This window comes from Halichoerus grypus, chromosome 1 (assembly GCF_964656455.1).
Source record: "Halichoerus grypus chromosome 1, mHalGry1.hap1.1, whole genome shotgun sequence".
In the NCBI taxonomy this organism is placed as follows: domain Eukaryota; kingdom Metazoa; phylum Chordata; class Mammalia; order Carnivora; family Phocidae; genus Halichoerus; species Halichoerus grypus.
This window is the reverse complement of record NC_135712.1, coordinates 199,314,878-199,334,217: the sequence shown is the minus strand read 5'-3', so window position 1 is coordinate 199,334,217 and position 19,340 is coordinate 199,314,878. Positions and strand designations below refer to the sequence as shown.

Below are 19,340 nucleotides of genomic sequence, written 5' to 3'. Positions count from 1 at the left end.
ATAGAGGACTTGCCCCCGGGGATGGCAGGAGGTGTCCGCACTGGACATCCGTCCGGTGGGAGCTAAAGGCAGTGGAAATCCAGCTAGGATGAAGGGAAAGGGCTCTAGCTAACCTGGCAGGCTGAAGCCCCCACTGGGAGTGTCGTTTAATACAAAGTAGAGGCTCTTTGTCTCTGCTTCCTGGCACCAGACCTAAAACACTTGGAATATACTATCTTTTGGATGCTAATGAAAGACTGCTGGTGGGGAAAGGCACACCCCCTAGATAGGTTCGGGATGGGGGGGGGGGCAGGTCGCCAGAAAGACCAAGCCAGGAATAGAGGGTAGGAACTTTCAGCCCGAACTGCGGAGGCAGGGGGTGGAGAGTTCACTTCTATCAGCCAAAGGCCAATGATTTTTTTTTTAAATCAACGCCAGCAATAGCAAATTTTCTTTCCTTTCAAAAATAAAGTTTTAAAGTCAAAACATCATTTTTTAAAAATTCTAATCCAATCATTTTATGATCTATGTAACTTGGTTTCTAGGGTTTTTGAAGGTAAAGTCTCCCAGTACCCCACTTCTACACCTGTCCTTAAACTTACAAAGGCCAATGATGTGATCAATGGTGCTTCTGTAATGAAACCTCCATCAAACCCCCTGCATAGTGAGTTCAGGGAACTTCAGGAACTGGGAAGGCAGGAGCCCTGGGTATCCTGGAAGCCTTCCATCCCCCCAATACCTCGCCCTATGCATCTCTTCTGTTTGGTTGTTCCTGAATTGTATCCTTGTTAATAAACTGGTAAATGTAAATAAGGTGTTTCCCTGAGTTCTGTGAGTCATTCCAGCAAATTATTGAATTTGAGGAGGGGGCTCATACCTGATGTATGGCCACCTGGTCAGAAGTTATGGGTGGCCCTCGTGGGACTTGTGGCTCGCACCTGAAGTAGGGTCAGTCTTTTTTTTTTTTTTTTCCTCAAAGATTTTATTTATTTATCTGAGAGAGAGAATGGGAGACAGCATGAGAGGGGGAGGATCAGAGGGAGAAGCAGACTCCCCGCCGAACAGGGAGCCCAACGTGGGACTCGATCCCGGGACTCCAGGATCATGACCTGAGCCGAAGGCAGTTGCTTAACCAACTGAGCCACCCAGGCGCCCCGAAGTAGGGTCAGTCTTGTAGGACTGAGCCCTTCACCTGCCGGGTCTGCACTCACTCAGGAGTTGGTGTCCAAATTGAATGGAATTGTTGGACACCCAGTTGGTGCCAGAGAATTCGTTATTGGTGTGAAAAAATCCCACCAAATTTAGTGTCCAAAGTGGCGCCAGAAAACAAGACACCACAGGTGGCCCCTCCCGTGAGGAAGCCACTGAGGACGGGGCTTGAGGAGGCCAAGGGCTTCCCCTTAACAACAGCAGCGAAGGGCTTGAGAAAAGCACCTGGTGTCAGGTGATTGCTTCCAAAAGCGCCAAACAGCTTAAAGAAAGAGAACAGTAGGGTCAGATTCTTGTGTGCCTGTCAAGCTACGAACAAAGCTTTCTCTGCTTTGCAAAGGAGTCTCCTGTCTCCCGCAGCGATGCGGCTGAGGTAGGCCCACCATCAAACCCACAGGCTGATTCTGTGGCTTCCAGGTTAAATACTGCCTGAATTCACAGCCTCCCTAAATCTTTTAGGCGAACGCTAGGCACCGCTCAGGACAGAGCGCTGAGTGTGCACAGCAACACGCGGGAACACTCCGCAAGCCCACATCCAGTGGCAACGCTCACCTTCCTCGACCCACTGGTGTCACTCGACGTGGCAGGCCACTCCCCATTCCACCCATGCTCCCCACACTGGTCCTTTCCATACCCCTCTTCTGGCTCTTCGTGTCAAGCTGTAATGTGGGCAACCCAGGGCTCAGTCCTCAGGTGTCATTGCTTTCCTATCTACATTCCCCTCGAGCGCTCGTCCACTGTCATAGCTCTAAGTGTCGTCTAGGCCCTGATGATGCCATTTCTTATCTCCGGCCCAGGCCTCAACTCCAGAGGCCAAGATGCAACCGTCCCACCAACGCCTCCCCTTGGATATCCCTGGCATTTAATCTGAATGCACCTTCAACTGAACTGCCGACCCCCAGCACCACGCTGCCCCCGTGGACCTTCACGTGTCCACAGTGGCGACCCCACCCCTGGGCATGGCGGGCTTTCTCATATGCCTTCATCCAAACCAGCAGCCAATCTTGGCTCTACCTTCACAGTTTAGGCAGAATCTGACTACTTCTCAGCAGCCCCAACCCCAGCGTCACGGTCTCTTGCCCAGATTGTCACAGAGGCCTCTGCACAGGTCTCCCGGCCTCCACTCTGCCCCACTGAAGTCTATTCTGGAGTCAGCAGCAGCCAGAGGGACCCTTTAAAAATGTTCATCAGATCAAGTCACTTGGCTCAAAGTAGCCTCCCCTTTCCAAAGCACCATATCGCCTGAACCCCATGACCTCTGACCACCATGATCTTCCTCCTCCTCACTCCTGCTTCTGCAGCCACCCCGGCCTCCCCTATGTTCCTGGAACTTACCTGGCACAGCCTGCCCTCAGGGTCTTGCACCGGCTGTGGAATGCTTCACGGCTTCACCCAGGCCTTTGATAACCTTCCAGGCCTTCTTACACCCCCTCTGTCCCAGCGCCCTGTGAGGCGATTCTCTCTGTGATCTTTACTTATTTCTTTACTGTGTCTACCACCACGAGAGTGCTGGCTCCGTGACAGTAAGGGTTTGTCTGTCAGGCTTCCTGGCTTACTGGCTTAGCCCACAGTAGGCACTTAATGTGTTAACAAATTACACGGGATGAAGATAGAAGAAAGAGCGCAGAGGAATCAGATTACCACCAACCCCAGACCCTCTGCACCTCCCTGCCCACGGAAGCAAGGCGTCCTTGCCAAGGGGTTTGCCGAGGGAAGCCGACTCTTCTGCCCCTCTTCCCAAACTCCTTAACATCCCCAATGCCTTAAACTAAAGATGGATTCCAGCAGGGCACCTGGTGGGCTCAGTTGGTGGAGCATCATGTGACTCGATCTCAGGATTGTGGGTTCAAGTCCCATGTTGGGTGTAGAGATTACTTAAAAATAAAATAAATAAATAAAAAGGTGGATTCCAGCATGTCTGGAGGTCTTATTACAAAGTTAAACCCAGAGGGAAAGGCTTATATATCAAAGAAATTTTAAGACTTTGTTACTTTACTGTGGTCACAATATGGAGAGCATGTATGAGGAAAGATCCAGGTCCTGGACCAAGGAGATAAGAACCGAAGTTTAAATTGGGCTGATTTTTTCAATACAGGTGCACTTACCAGAAATTTTGGATTCCGTGTGCTGGCTTGAGCTACTAGGGGTCGTTCTGGGTGTCTATTTGGTTGGCTGGAAGGAAAGCTGAGTCTCACTAAATGCAATCAAGATGCCAAAAGTTCCCTGGTATAGTAGAGGAAAGAATCCAAAGCCTCGGGAAGATTCACTCATTCACTGAAAACGGATGTTGGACTGGGATTATCAGACAACTCACCCAGAGATATTCCCTTTACCTTCATTTAGAAGTTCATCGCTGAGGGGAACGTCTTTGAAAAGTCTGTCTGCTAGGACTGCCGTAACAAAGTACCACACGCTGAGTGGCTTAAACAACACAAGGTTCTTGCCTCACGGTTCTGGAGCCGAGGTGTTGGCGGGGCCACACTCTCTCTGAAGGCACTGGGGCATTTTGGATGAGGGGCCCGCCCTCACCTCAACTCAGTACATCTGCAAAGATGGTATTTCTTTTTTTTTTTTAAGATTTATTTTATTTATTTGAGAGAGAGACAGAGCACGAGTGGGAGAGGCAGGGAGAGAGGGAGAGAGAATCACAAGCAGACTTGGTGCTAAGTGTGGAGCCCCACGTGGGGCTTGATCTCACGACCCCATCATCACGACCTGAGCCAGACGCTTAACCAGCTGCACCACCCAGGTGCCCCCAAAGATTCTATTTCTAAATGAGGTCACATTATGAGGTATTAGGGGTTAGGTCTTAAATGTATGAATTTTTTTTGTGGGGCAGACACAATTCGACCTTTACTTAACAAGCACCATAGTCACTGTTCTCCATGTCAGGGATTCTTTTTTTTTTTTTTTAAGATTTATTTATTTGAGAGAAAGAGCGAGCATGTGCACGGGGGAGGGGCAGAGGGAGAGACTCCCGAGCAGACTCCCCGCTGAGCTCGGAGCCTGATGCAGAGCTCGATCCCAGAGCTCTGAGATCATGACCTGAGCCGAAATCAAGAGTCAGACGCCCAACTGACTGAGCCACCCAGGCACCGCCTCCATTTTTCACTTTAAAGTTTTGTTCAGGGGCGCCTGGGTGGCTCAGTCGTTAAGCGTCTGCCTTTGGCTCAGGTCATGATCCCATCAGGCTCCCCGCTCATCGGAGAGCCTGCTTCTCCCTCTCCCTCTGCCTGCCACTCTGCCTACTTGTGCTCTCTATCTCTCTGTCAAATAAATAAATACAATCTTAAGAAAAAAAAATAGTTGTTGTTTTTTTTTTTAAGATTTTACTTATTTGACAGAGAGAGACACAGCAAGAGAGGGAACACAAGCAGGGAGAGTGGGAGAGGGAGAAGCAGGCTTCCCGCCGAGCAGGGAACCTGATGCGGGGCTCGATCCCAGGACCCTGGGATCATGACCTGAGCCGAAGGCAGACGCTTAACCATCTGAGTCACCCAGGCGCCCCAAAAAAATAGTTTTGTTCAAAAAACATGCCCAGCTCCACACATGATTGGTCTAAGCCAAACATGCCAAAATTCCCCTTTGCAGGTGATAACTGTATTTTAATTTATTAATATATAGTATATAATTATATTATAAACATAATTCATAATTCAAATGTTGCTGAAACCTGTGTCTTTTTTTTTTTTAAGATTTTATTTTTAAGTAATCGCTATACCCGACTTGGGGCCTGAACTCACAACCCCGAGATCAAGAGTCGCATGCTCCACAGACTGAGCCAGCCAGGTGCCTCTGCTAAAGCCTGTCTTTGCAACAGCATTTCTTTCTTTCCAAATACCCTCTGACCCTAACATCCAATGATGGTCATTGTTTCCGAGCAACCCAAAATGCTACACAATTTTTCAAAATGATGATATATAATCCCTCTTTCTAGGTTGCGGTAGAACACTGGACCTGAAGAAAAATTCTCATAGTGTTAAATCTTATTCCTTCTGCTGTTGCCTTGTTATTAAAAATCTTTAACACCTTCTTCCCAAAGCACTGAGGCCTCTCAGGTCAGGTGTCCACCCAGGAACCCAGTGCCCGGAGACAGGGTGAGGACCATCAAGCTGTCCCCTGATCTCACCCACCAGGAAGACCATCGCAGCTGAAATCCCGCGGAACTCAGGAATGAAGCCCAGGGGCTTCTGTCACCCACCATGACACAGCTGGGTAAGGCAGAGCCATGACTACCGGCGACACCAAACCACCCAGAAGCAGCCCGGCCACAGCTCCCTCCACCCGACACACTGCGAGAGGTGCAGCTGGGCATCCAGCCACGGCCAGCCCCGTCGTGTCCACGGAGGAGTAGCCCTGCAACCTGCCCTCCAACAGCCCAGGCCCAGGGCAGGAGGTATGCAGAGTCCAATGAAGTTCTGGGGCAGGGGAAAGGGAAAACCCTGCCCCTGTCACCATCTTCCCCAACCCAAAGGTCGGTGACAGAGAAAACAGGACAGAACCAGCCAACACACCCCCACTCAGAGCCTCGTGTCGCCCCTCTGTCCTCAACCCAGTCCCTGGTTCCTCTCCCCAAAGATGCCAACATTTGGGGCCCATAATTTCCCCTTAATGGTCCTCCATCCCAGATGCCCCTTCACACATCCTGGGGTGAGGACCCAGAACCCTATGCTGGCCCAGAGAAAACTTGGCCCTGTCCCTGCCCATGGGCACCAGGCCCAGGACTCACTCCAGGGTAAGACAGTTTCCTCTCCAGAGAGGGGTAGGCATGGAAGTGGGAGCTGGACCAAAGATCCCAACACAGACCTATGAGAGACCACAGTGTGGGAGTCAGCAGAACCAGCTGGAGAATACCTCAGAAGTGGAGAGATGGCCACAAGATACAACCTTAGATTCTTATTGTTTATTTATTTACTTATTTAAGTAAGCTCTAGGCCCAACATGGGGCTTGAACTCACAACCCCGAGATCAAGAGTCAGGTGCTCTACTGACTGAGCCAGCCAGGTGCTCCAATTTTTTTTTTTTAAGTATTTATTGCAAAGAATGCTGGACACAGTGTGACGTGTGGCTGAGATCCACCACCACCCACTCCAGGGAGAATGGGAAAACGTCTTCGACACAAGCACATGGACTGTCATGGATAAAACCCGGCAGCCGACCCAGTGGGTTGCTGCCCATGCAGAGAGCACTCCAGGCAGAGGCGGAGAGGAGCTGCCCCAACCCTGCCATGCCCTCAGGCTTCCCTCCGCCCTATCCCAGTCCTTGTAGCACTCCGGGTCCAGCAGCTCCTGACTGCCCTCTGGGCACAGAGAAAAGGCCTCACTGGTCCTGCCTCAGCCAGCCTGAGGTCCTGGAGAGGTGGGGACATCCAGACGTACAGCCCGCCAACCAAAGAAACCCACTATGGCCAACAAGTAACTGTCCATGTGACCAAGTCACCGAAACTCTGGGGGACATGGAAACAAGGGCTGTGGTCCCCATGTCCCAAAGACAGTGGCATGGTCCTCTGGTCCTGAGTCCAGGGCTAGGGGCTCTGGCAGGAGGTGAGTCCAGAAGCTCCTGCCCCAGCCCTCTACCGGGTCTGTCCACGGCCACTGCAGTGCACGAGGCTGAGAGACCACAGCTGGGGCAGGGGCACGCGTTCCCCTCAGGGGCAGGTGGCACCCGCAGGCTTTAAAGCCCCGGGAGGCTGGGAAAGGTGGGCTGTCCTGCCAGGGAAGCTTCTGGGTACAAGGTGGGCTCGGGATCCTGGACGAGGACCCACTTGTGGACAGCAGGGCGTCCGACTACAGACCCCGACACCTCCTCACCCAGCCTCTCGACTTGCTGGCCAGGCCTCCTGCCCATCTACAAGATGGAGCCAGAACCCACTGCCCGGCCTGCCTCTCTGGGCCCAAAGGAACTCAGGGGCGCGTGACAGACGGCAGCCTCCCGGGGTGGTTTTCTGCCAGGCTCCCATGCACGGGAAGCCGAAGCTGTGCCATGCTGGGAACATCCTCCCCTGGACAGGGCGCCTCGGGTTTCCGGCCTCTCCCCACAGGTGGAGGTCAGTGAACGCCAGGACAGGCTTTTTTCTCTGAACGCTTCACAGCAAATGCATTTCTCTGCCACCAGGGTCCGCTCCTGTGTGGACACAGGCCGCAACGGGGGAGAGGTAGCCTGGGGAGCACGGCCGGGAGGGCGAGGTGGGACCCTCTCCCTCGAGCACCTGGGTGTTCACGGCACCACCCTGACTTTACGTGCTTTCACCGTGACAGCCGTTGGGCAGGGGCGGCCTTGGCCACCAGCTCCCCCAAATGTTCCAGTGTACGTGCGATCGACAAGGGGTGACCCCAAAGGCCGCGCTCCCTGCGTGCTTCTGCTGAAGTGAGCACGGGGCGCTCACGAGCGGCTCCGACACGAGGGGGCGGCCTCGGCGGCTCTCGGTTCCTGGCAGGACGGGAAGGGCACTCCCTCACAGCCCCGGCAGCAGAGCTCAGGGTCCCACACAGAGGAGACAACAGAGTCCCTGCTAGGGTCGCCAGGTCCGCCTCAGACAGCTCGGCCGTGGCGGGAACCTCCTAGCCGGGCTTTCTGTTCACATGTTTAGGGCTTCACACTTCACAGAGCCCACCGACCAGGGAGAGAGCACCTCAGAGCTGCAACGGCAGGACCAGCTTGTGAGGACACCTCTCACCAGCCCCGGGCGGATGCAGTCTGGCCAAACGCTTTAGAGCAGCAGGTCGGGCACCACGTCTAACCCTGTCACCGTTAACAAGGAAGCAGGGCGGCCGGTGCGCGGGCTCTGGGATGTTCCGGCAGAGAAACTCACACGGGCCAGGGGGCCTGTAAGGACCTCATCTGCAGAGGTCCATACCTGCCTGGGGGTCGCAGTGGATGAGGCATGGTCACTGGTGAGCAGGGACCGTGACAAGGGCTTCCTCCGGGGGCCTCGAGATGTCTACATTCTGCAAAACAAACACACACACAACAAACCACAGAACATTCACCTTGTGGTGAGAATAGATGGACACCCACTGTCCTGCTGTCTACTTTCCTCGTCACTGTAACCCTCTGGGTTCACATACTCCCCCCCCAGGAGCCCTGGCTATGGGACTCCAACCCCCAAATTTCCCTAAGAGCAAGGGCTCAAGAGCCTCTCCACACATGCCGGATGGATGAACACAAGCGTTCAAAGGCAGCGGAGGAAGGTGCCTGGGTCCTGCTCGCTCCTTGCTCACAGGGCAGGCGGTGCCCAGAACGAGGCCATCCCACCTCCTGCCTCAGGCCTGAGTCAACTGGGAGGGAAGAGCTTGTTGGGGGCTCAAATCCTCACCAGTGGGGGCAGGGAAGGGGGCCCCGCTCCTGGGGGTGCCCACCTCCTGGTCTAAGTGTTGGTGGGCAGGTGTCAGATGAGGCCCCAGCAGCCTGTGGACCCCTCCTCATCCTGGCCTGCTCTGTCCTCTCAGAGCTGGGGCACAGGGTGCCCTGGACCTCCCGAAGCCCTCAGCTACAGAGAGCCCTCGCCAAGCCACAGAGCCCAGCTCCTTCCATGGCCTGCTGGGCTCAGGCCTGAGGGATAAGGGGGCCTGACACTTCCCTCAGCTCCACGAGACGGTCCTATGAGCCCCCCAATCCTGGTGGTCCATCTTCTTGATTGTGGGCCCTCACAACCATCACCTACTGAAGCAGGTCACCTGGGGCCGCAGCCCTGTGCGATGTGATGTGCCCAGACCCACAGGCAAGAAGACACGGCCCCCAGGGGCCCACCTCTGGGTTCACTGAACCAGCCACTGCAATGGGAGGGGCAGGTGCAACTCTGGGGGATGGGGCAGGCTTCCTGGGGGCCCCTTTCCCATCTCAGTTTGCTCCCAAGAATGGGCTAGGGCCCGGGGATCCTGCCACCTGAAAGGGAACCAGCCGGGAACTGGTGGCCAGCAGAAGTTGGCATCTCGGAAGCCAGCATGCAGAGGTGGGCAAGGGGGCTGCCAGCTACCCCGTGGCCATGCTGGCTCCTGCCCGGCAGGTGCGGGGGTCAGCCCCCAGTGCCGGCCGGGTCCAGGGGCTTCTCTTACCATCACCCTGTCAGTCAGTGCTGGGGCCCAGTGCCTCCTGGACTTCCCTCAGCACAAACAGTGCCCGTCAGGACATGCATTCCCCAGTGACCTATGGGGGCCACACGGGGCCTGGACCAGAGTCTCGGGACAAACAGGGAAGAGGCCTGCATGGTGGATGGTCCCGGGGAGGGGGCAGCCACCTTAAGAACGTCCACACATCTCTGCTGGTGGGGACCAAGACCACAGGGCTGCAAGTGTGCAGCCCAAGCTGTGCACCTTTGACAGGGACCCAGAGCCCACCATGCTCCCTTTTAGGTGGCAGCAGCCACAACTGAGACCCCAGGAGCCTTCTTGGTACAGCAGACTCTGGGAATGGGGTCCAGAAGGGCCGATCTAGCCCTTGGCCTCAGTGGAAGAGAGACCTGCCATGGACATAGAAAGGGGTTCTGGGCAATACTTTGAGGAGCTTCCGTCTTAAACAAGGCACTGGGGGAACACAGGGTCGTGAACTGCTCTTCTGCAGGACCGTCTGTGTCCAGCGCCAACACCCTCTCTGCACCTGCATGGCCCTTTCCCCAACAAAGCGCACACCGTTTTAATTTTTAAAGTTGCTCAAGTTGGAAAGGATGCTCATGAGGCCTGAACTTGTAGGGGATCACGGAAGAATCTGCATCCATCCCCTTGTGGGCCTCTTGCTTCTTTCCCAGCTGGGACCCCCTCTCCCCCTGGCCCAGACCTCTATGATAGGGCTGCTGGGAAGCCACCACACCCAGGCTCAGGCACTTCCTACCCTGGTGGCCCAGCTCCGGGGGCCTCCCCACTCCCAGGGCAGCACCCTCGGGAAGGCCCAGCCCAGAGCCATGACCTCGCCCTGATGATAAGACAGCAGGTTTGGCAGAGAACTCAAGTCCTCTCTGGCAGGCACCCCAAACTGGCCCTGGGTCTGGAAGATGCCGCATCGGGATACCCCCAGGAATAGGCTCGTCACCCCAGCAGTAACCCCATTGCTACCTGAGGCCTGTCCCGGTGCGTGTTCACAGCCATCACGTTCAGGAATATGGACTCCACTTTACAACCTGCCAAAGGGAGGATGTAAATTCATTTCCCCTCCTGGAGCCGTAGAGGGTAGAAGCTTCTCTCGGGTGGAAGCCCGGGGTATCGCAGAACAGGGCAGCCATTCTTAGCTTCATCCGGGTCCTCCCACATTGGGCTGCTTCAGGGAGCACGGGAGGAAGGACGAGGAACCCCGCAGGCCCGTGCTTATCAAGTGCCACCGTGCAGCCTTGGGGAGAAGCCCAGACACCCGGGAGGGCTCCACTGAGGAGACGAGCCGTGCAGCAGCCTGAGCGCGGCGTGGAATCGTTCCATGAGCCTTCGGGGCCCCCGCACCACTCACACCCCAAGCACGCCACAAACACAAGGCCAAATCCACATCATGCCAGGGGCTCAGTGCATGGGGACGAGGGGATGAGCACACAGGGGAACAACATCAGCTGTCACTGGGCTTTCCTGTCGTTCTCCCAAGGACACGACCACCTGAGGGGTGCCTCATAGCCTGTGCTGAAGGTGAGGAGCTGAGACTCAGGAGCTTAGGAGGTGGCCTGAGGTCCCTGCGGGCACAATGCAAGGCAGAGTTGGGACTCAAACGACTCTGCACTCAAAATACCCTGAATATGTTAAGGCCCAGGTCCTGGGGGCCGTGGGGCTTTGTGGGGGTCTCTGAAAAAACAGTAGAAAAGCCCCTCATGCAGGTGGGTGATGGCTAAGGATCATCGGAAAGGCTCGTGTGGCCACAGGAATTAAAACAAAACAAAACAAAAAAGTAAATTGGGAGGGGCTCCTAGCTGGCTCAGTCTGTGGAGCGTGTGACTCTCGATCTCGGCGTTTGTGAGTTCAAGCCCCAAGTTGGGTGTAGACCTTACTTAGAAAAGAAAAAAAAAAAAAAAGGAAATTGGGAAAGGCAGTGGGGTGGTGGGCAGAGGAGGAATGAGCCCCTAATGGGAGTTTCAAGGGATCTGCAGAAACATCGTGGAGTCCCATGGAAAGCCAGAGTCTGGCAACCAGGTGAGTGTGCAGGAAGCTTCCTTACCATAAGCCACAGGGGTCAGTTTCAGGACGGTGTGCAGCGGACACTTGAGGTAGGGCAGCTGTTCTGTGGACACAGATGGGCAGGGCTGGCACACCAGGGACGCCCACAGAACGGTCCCTCTGTCCCTCTCACATACACACATCCCACCTCCCCGGGGGCCGGCCCGCACCTGCCGCCTTATCAAGGAAGTAGGCCAGAAGGCAGCGCATCACAGCCTGGTGGCAGATGACCAGCACATTCTCTTGCCTCTCCAGCTCCATGATGACAGGCTCGAGGCGCTGGACCAGGTCCTCATAGGACTGCAAGGACAAGCGGGAAGGGTCCCTCAGGCCCTGCTCCAGGGGTAGTGACGGAGATGTTCTGGGTAGCAGGCTACCTCCTCACTCCTAGGACCCTCATCATTCTGGGAGATTGTGGCTAGATATCCTCCAGCCTGGCACCCTGGGGGCACCGGGGGTGGGCAGCTCAGGGCTAGGGCCTGCCTCTGTAGGACAGTGAGGTGTCCAGCTCGAGACGGAAGCTGGGAGGGGAGAAGAACTGGAAATCTGGGAAAGAGATCGCATCCTCTACCCCAGGGCCAGGTCCCAGGACGAGAGGACAGGGCTGGGCCTCAGGCTTCCATCCTAAGGGGCCATCTCCATGCCCACCCCCAGGGCCCTTGGCGAAACCCTCTGCTGCTGGAATTCACACGCTGGCAAACTGAGGACTGGGAGGAGAGACACTTGTGCCCTTCCAGCCCATAGCAGACGGAACGCACCGAAAGAACCGTGGGGGTGGGAGGAGCAAAGACCCCCAAAACTTCCTGGGGCTTGACCCATCGGCATGCCTGAGGGCCCAGGAACAATGATCCTCATGGTCAGCCTGCCCTGTGCCTCCCCTGGGTGCCATGAAGTAGCTGATGAGGGAGCCCTTGGACCAAGCGTGGGCCCTGAGGTTTAGAGACTTCTCCATCAGGAGACCAAGCCCTCTTTGCACACAATGAGCGGGACTTCAAAACACACGCCTCAAGCTGGAGCCGGAAGTGCTCCCTGGGCACTGACTGGGAGCGAAGTCCTGTAGTTCCGGGGGAAGCCTAGCTCAGTTCTTTTGGCAACTGTAATTTCCCTACCAAATTCCCCCCGCTGTATTCTCAAGTCTGAAGAGGCAACAGCTTGGTTTCTTTTTACTGTTATCTGGGTTAGTTTTAAATCTGAGTTCTCCCTCACAGTACGACGTGGGGAATAATTAATGCTCCCCAGAGCTGTACTTTTCCTGAAGACAGTCTAGCAGAGGGGCCAAGAGGCTGGCACCCGGGGTTGGGGGTGGGGGGTAGCTTCTGCATGAGTCCGTATATGGGTGTACATATGTGTGTATCTGTCAGGGTATCTTTATTTGGCCACTGCCCCAGGCCACCTCCCGGAAGTGGGAGGTACCCAAGTCAAAGGTGACCTACTTCTGACCTGGGGCCTGGGCTGAGGCAGGACCCAGCTTGAGGGAAGGTGTCCGAGCACATGGCTTCCTGTGGCTATGACTCAACCGGGGAAGGTCTCCCTAGGTCTGTACTCAGGACTCTGTGTCTGGAGCCATGCGGAGGACATGATCCTTGTGATACCCCGGGGAAGCGGAAAGGCAAAGATGGGGAACATCGGGGAGCAGGGATCCAATGAGTCTCAGAGTTGGGAGTCCCATGCAGCAATGTCCACCCACCGCCCAAGTGGGGGGTGGGGACTGCGGCCTGGGCATCATGGCTGGGAAGTGGCAGAGATGACACACACACCCAGCCTGGCCAAGCTCTGAGGTCAGGCCCCCCCTGCTGTCCATGCAGCCTCCACAGAGTCCCCCAGGGGTCCTGGGGCAGAGCGCAGGTGGCAGCTGGGGCTAAGCCCCCAAATCCCACCTACCTCCCCCTTGGGGTACCGGTACCGGTACTTGTCCTGGTCCCGTAGGGCAAATTCCAGTGGATAATGATCCTGAATTTCTTCGTAGGTCATCTCCTCACAGACGCCCTAGGAAGATATGGCGGTCGTCACATCTCCCATGCCAGGCCCGGGGGTCAGCCCTGTGTCGGGGGGGTGGGGAGGGCAGGCAGAGGGGACCAGGCTTACAGGGCATTTCCAGGGCCATAGGGGCCCTCCCAGCCTGGAGCTTAGAACACCGCTGGGAGGAGCAGGCCCATGGGGACGCTGAGCAAGGGGGCAGCCCCTTGTTTGTACAGAGCTACTAGAACAGTCTTTTTCCATCCATCCATTACCCATCCATCCAGTTTATGCCATAAAAATAAACAAAGGAATGTTAACTATGTGTCTTTCCTTGTGTCTTTTGTTTTCTGTGCTGTAGAAATACATATTCTGAGTTATAGACTATTGTACAAGCTATAAAGCAAGAATTCACTTGTGTTCTTCAAGACACCCACGCACTCACACGTGGCGTGGATTACCTTCTATAAATGCTATTTTTTAAAAAATCCAGCAAAGAAGAACACTGGTTGCAAGACTGTTGAATCTCAGATCTGTACCTCTGAAACAAATAATGCAATATATGTTAAGAAAGAAAAAAAGAAGAAGAAGAATGTAGCAGGAGGGGAAGAATGAAGGGGGGGAAATCGGAGGGGGAGAAGAACCATGAGAGACGATGGACTCTGAAAAACAAACTGAGGGTTCTAGAGGGAAGGGGGGTGGTAGGATGGGTTAGCCTGGTGATGGGTATTGAGGAGGGCACGTTCTGCATGGAGCACTGGGTGTTATGCACAAACAATGAATCATGGAACACTATATCTAAAACTAATGATGTAATGTATGGGGATTAACATAACAATAAAAAAATTAAAAAAAAAAAAAGAAGAACACTGGTTGACAACATATAAGTGTGGTTTAAGGGCCCTGAGAGGGAAAGAAGCCATAAAATGTCCTAATAAAAAGTTGCTGGTCTCTGCCTTTGTTCTAAGTTGTTTTCTAGACAAAGACTTGGGGCAAAGTTGTCTATTAAGAAGGAAAGACCAAGAGGAAAACTTTCAGCTGTAAATGTCTGTATGGAAAAAAAAAGAAAGATCTCAAATCAATAATCTGATCTGCCACCTTAAGATACTGGAAAAAGAAGAGCAAGCTAAACGCAAAGCAAGCAGAAGGAAGGAAGTAATAAAGATCAGAGCAGAAATAAATGTAATAGAAAACAGAAGACAGAGAAAAGCAATGGAAGCATAAGTTGGTTCCTTGATAAGATTCACAGAATTCACAAACCTTTTGCTAGACTGACAAGAGGCCTCCCATCGAGCAGGGAGCCTGATGTGGGGCTCGATCCCAGGACCCTGAGATCATGACCTGAGCCGAAGGCAGACGCTCAATGACTGAGCCACCCAGGTGCCCCAGAAGCCTGCTTCTCCCTCTCCCACTCCCCCTGCTTGTGTTCCCTCTCTCACCGTGTATGTCTGTCAAATAAATAAAATCTTTAAAAAAAAAAAAAAGAAAAAAATCACTACAATTAGGCATGACAGAGGAACATTACTATCAAGCTTCCAAGAGAAGAGACTCTAAGGGACTATTGTGAACAACTCTGTGTCAACAAATGAGATAACTTATGTGAAATAAGAAAATTCTAAGAAAGACAAACCATCTTTGTTGAGTCAGATGTGTCCCTGCTGAAAGATACGCTCGAGTCCTAATGCGTGGTACCTGTTAGTGTGACCTTATTTAGAAATAGGGCTTTGGGGCGCCTGGGTGGCTCAGTTGGTTAAGCGACTGCCTTCGGCTCAGGTCATGATCCTGGAGTCCTGGGATCGAGCCCCGCATCGGGCTCCAGCCCCGCATTGGGCTCCCTGCTCAGCAGGGGGTCTGCTTCTCCCTCTGACCCTCTTCCCTCTCGTGCTCTCTGTCTCTCATTCTCTCTCTCAAATAAATAAACAAAATCTTAAAAAAAAAAAAGAAATAGGGCTTTGGGGCACCTGGGTGGCTCAGTCAGTTGAGTGTTCGACTCTTGATTTTGGCTCAGGTCATGATCTCAGAGTTGCGAGATGGAGCCCCACGTTGGGCTCTGCGCTCAGCGCAGAGTCTGCTTGAGATTCTGTGTCTCCTTCTCCCTCTGCCCCTCCCCCCAGCTCATGCGTGCTCTCTCGCTCTCTTTCTAAAATAAATAAAATATATATTTTTAAAGATTTTATTTATTTATTTGACAGAGAGCGAGAGAGCACAAGCAGGGGGAGCGGCAGAGGGAGAGGGAGAAGCAGACACCCCTCTGAGCAGGGAACCTGACGCTGGGCTCGATCCCAGGACCCTGGGATCATGACCCGAGCTGAAGGCAGATGCTTAACCAACTGAGTCACCCAGGCACCCTTAAAATAAATAAAATCTTAAAAAAAAAAAGAAATAGAGTTTTTGCAGATGTAACCAAGTAGATGAGGTCACCAAGTGTGGGCCCCAGTCCACTGACTGATGTCCTTTCAAGATGACCATGAGAAGACACAGAGAGACACACACAGGGAAGAAGGCCACGTGAGGACAGAGATTGAGGTGAGGCAGCTGTAAGTTAAAGAATGCCAAGGATTGTTGGCAATCACCAGATACTTGGTAAAAATATGGGCATTGACAGTGATTCTGCTAAAGACTCAGAAGGAAGTGAAGCAGAGTAGAGAGAGCTTCTATCATCTTAGAAATACATATAACCTCATGAGCATAATGCTGCTAGAAATAAGAATATTGGGGGCGTCTGGGTGGCTCAGTCGATTAAGCAGCCAACTCTTGATTTCGGCTCAGGTCATGATGTCAGGGTCCTGGGATCGAGCCCCATACTGGGTTCCGCACTCAGCGGGGATTCTGCTTGAGATTCTCTCTCTTCCTCTCCCTCTGCCCCACTGCCCTCGTTCATGCTCTTTCTCTCTCTCTCTCAAATAAATAAATCAATCTTAAAAAAAAAGAAAAGAAATACGAATGTGAAAGGTGCTTCTGGTGAGGCCTCAGAAGGAAATGGAAATGGTATTTACTGGACACTAAAGAAAAGGTGATCTTTGTTAGAAAGTGGTCGAGAACTTGCTGAATGACATTCTACTGTTGGTTGGCTATTAAGAAAAAAACGACAGATAATAACAAGAGTTGGTAAGGATGTGGGGACATCAGACCTCTCATGCGCTGCTGGTGGGACTGTACAATGCTGCGGTCTGGCAGTTTTTCACAAGGTTGAACACAGAGTTTACCGTATGATCCAGCAATTCCACTCCTCCATACATACCCAAGAGAAAGGACAACATGTCCACATAAAAAGCTGCACATGAATGTTCGCAGCAACATTATTCCTAAGAGCCCCCAAATGCAAACCCCCCAAAAGCCCATCAATGGATGACTGGATACGTCATATGTGGCATATTATTATTATTATATTGCCCAATAGGATGTGGGGCAATATAAAGGAATGAAACTTGGACACTTGCTTGGACCTTGAAAACATGCTAAGTGAAAGAAAAAACCACATGCTAAGTCACAAAAAACCACATAGTGTATGATTCCATTTATATGGAATATCCCCGCTGGGCCAGTCCACGGAGACACAAAATAGATTAGCGGTAGCCTTGGGACGGTGGGGGGAGGGGCTGGAAGGAAATGGAGGGACGGTGTCAGGGTTGCTTTTTGGAGTAATGACATGTCTGAGATTAATTGCAGTGGTGGTTGCACAACTGTGTGACTACACTAAGAACCACTGAATTGTACGCGTTAGGTAGGTGAACCGTATGGTATGTGAATTATTTCTCAATAAAGCTGGTATTTTTTTTTTAAAAGAACAAATAAGGCCGTGAACTGTGGACTGAACTAAGAAAAAAAAAAAAAATCCCAGTGTTGAAATAGAAGGCTAGCCCAAGGCTGTTTACCAGAACCCAGAGAAAGAAGAAAGATAAACATAGAAAGATGATGAATAGATCACAGATATTAGAACAGTTTCCAAACTCGAAAGATAAAGAAGAGAATCCACCAGCATCTAGGAAAATAATCAGATTAACTACAAAGGAAAAACAAAAACTGGGGTGGCCTAAGGCTTCTGTGCGAAGCCCGATGTTAGAGCCACATCCAGTACCTGCAGGGCAGGCCCTGGCACCCAAGTGGGCTCAGGGAGAGCGAGGAAGGGTGGCTGCAGGCCTCCCACGACTCCCAGCAGCCACAACTGCTGGGAGCCTACAAGATGCTCAAAGGAACTACGAGAGGGGTCACAAAGAGTACTTACCCTTTTCAAGAGCTCACCAATTCTCCCCCAGACTGCCTCCTTCCACTCAGTCCGTATTTACTGAGCACCCACCATGTGGGGCACAAGGTAGACACAGTTCCTACCCTCACGTGACCCAGAACCCTTCCCAGGGGACGGAAACCTGGAATGGTCCTGGACACTCGTCTTCTTCTCAGTTATCACTTCTATCCCTTCCCCACATGTGGGTCCCCGGCACCTGGTCCAGTGCCCACCCCAGGGCGGGCGGGCATAAATACGTGAATAAATGAGTGAATGGCCCACAAATCAGTCCACTCGTCTCTCTTACACTGCTGCCAGTCACGTTCCAGATGTCATCCATCAGCTTACCAGGCCACCGTGAGCACCTCTCACTGGTCTCCCTTCTCCAGCCTGCCCCTCTACCTCGCCCCAGCAAAACCATTCTCTATATGCCAGCTGGGGTGACCTTTCTATAAGTCAAATCTGATCTCATTACCAGCTTGCACTTCGGGCACTGGTGGCCTAGCTTGCTTCAGAACAACCCTCCAGGGAGAGCAACTAGAAAAGCCAGACAGAAAAAAAAATTTTAAACCTGCTTGATATTATCATAGAGCTACAAGGCGGAGAGGCCATGAGGGGCCAGGGTCTTGGAGAAAAGGGAAGCCCAAAGAGGGGAACCTGATACACAGCATCGTTTCTCTTTTTGGGGTTTTGCTGCTTTGAAAGTGGCAGTTAAAAGAATGAGAAGCTGGGGGTGGGGGAGATGGGTGAAGGTGGTCAAAGGGTACAAAATTCCAATGATAAGATAAGTAAGTCTCGGGGCTCCTGGGTGGCTCAGTCAGTTAAGCATCTGCCTTCGGCTCAGGTGATGATCCCAGGGGCGGGGGATCGAGTCCCACATCGCGCTCCCTGCTTGGCGGGAAGTCTGCCTCTCCCTCTGCCTGCCACTCCCCCTGCTTGTGCCCTCTCTCTCTCCTGCCACTCCCCCTGCTTGTGCCCTCTCTCTCTCTCTCACACACAAATAAATAAAAATCTTAAATTATATATACATAAAAAAAGATAAATAAGTCTTGGGGATATAACGTACATCATGGTGACTACAATTAACAATACTCTGTCGTATATTTGAAAGTTGCTGAGGGACATCTGGGTGGCTCAGTCGGTTAAGCATCTGCCTTCTGCTCAGATCATGATCCCAGGTCCGGCATCAAGCCCCAGCATCGAGTCCCGCAATAGGCTCCCTGCTCAGTGGGTAGTCTGCTTCTCCCTCTTCCCCTTCCCCCTGCTCCTGCTCTCTCTCTCTCTCTCGCTCACTGGCTCTCTCTCCCTCTCTCTCAAATAAATAAATAAAATCTTTAAAAAAAAGAAAGTTGCTGAGAGATTAGATCTTAAAAGTTCTCCTCACACACACAAAAATGTGTAACTATGGCAGGTGACAAATGTTAACTTGTTTTAGTCATCATTTCATAATATATAGGTATACCAAATCATCATGTTGTGCACCTAAAACTAACACAGTGTTACATGCTGAGTATATCTCAATAAAATGGGGTGGGGTGGGGAGGAGGAAAAGCCAAGCAAGAAGTAGGGACTGAGTGGACAGAAGCCTGGCAGAACTGGCCACCGTCTTGGGCTGAGGGGCCAAAAACAGAAGCTTGGGTCCACAAGGTTTTCCGTCAGAACCTGACAGGCCACATTCTCGGAGAAGGAGGAAGACCTGAACATTGACCTCTGCAAAGATAAAATGCAGCTTTGCAATTGCTCTGTCCCTGAGTAGACCAAGGTAACCTACCCCAACTGGTTGCCCAAAGTAAAAGTTAATCCTCTGGAGAGAGGGAACATTCACCCGAGCCTAAATTATCTCTAGC

The 19,340-nt window shown here is 52.6% G+C and overlaps 1 protein-coding gene across 4 annotated transcripts in view; it reads right to left on the bottom strand.

The window, feature by feature from the left end:
- Positions 1 to 6,076: 6,076 nt before the first annotated feature.
- Positions 6,077 to 19,340, bottom strand: part of PFKFB4 (6-phosphofructo-2-kinase/fructose-2,6-biphosphatase 4) — a 30,237-nt gene continuing 16,973 nt past the window's right edge. For 3 of the 4 annotated variants that reach the window (XM_036079458.2, XM_078078570.1, XM_078078572.1), the window contains exons 10-14: positions 13,194 to 13,298; positions 11,483 to 11,612; positions 11,314 to 11,376; positions 10,236 to 10,300; positions 6,077 to 8,135 (exon numbers count right to left, since the gene is read on the bottom strand). In XM_036079458.2, the coding sequence (XP_035935351.1) occupies positions 8,076 to 8,135; positions 10,236 to 10,300; positions 11,314 to 11,376; positions 11,483 to 11,612; positions 13,194 to 13,298 (423 nt within the window). In that variant the 3' untranslated portion in view covers positions 6,077 to 8,075. The other variant, XM_036079470.2, reaches the window with a different exon arrangement.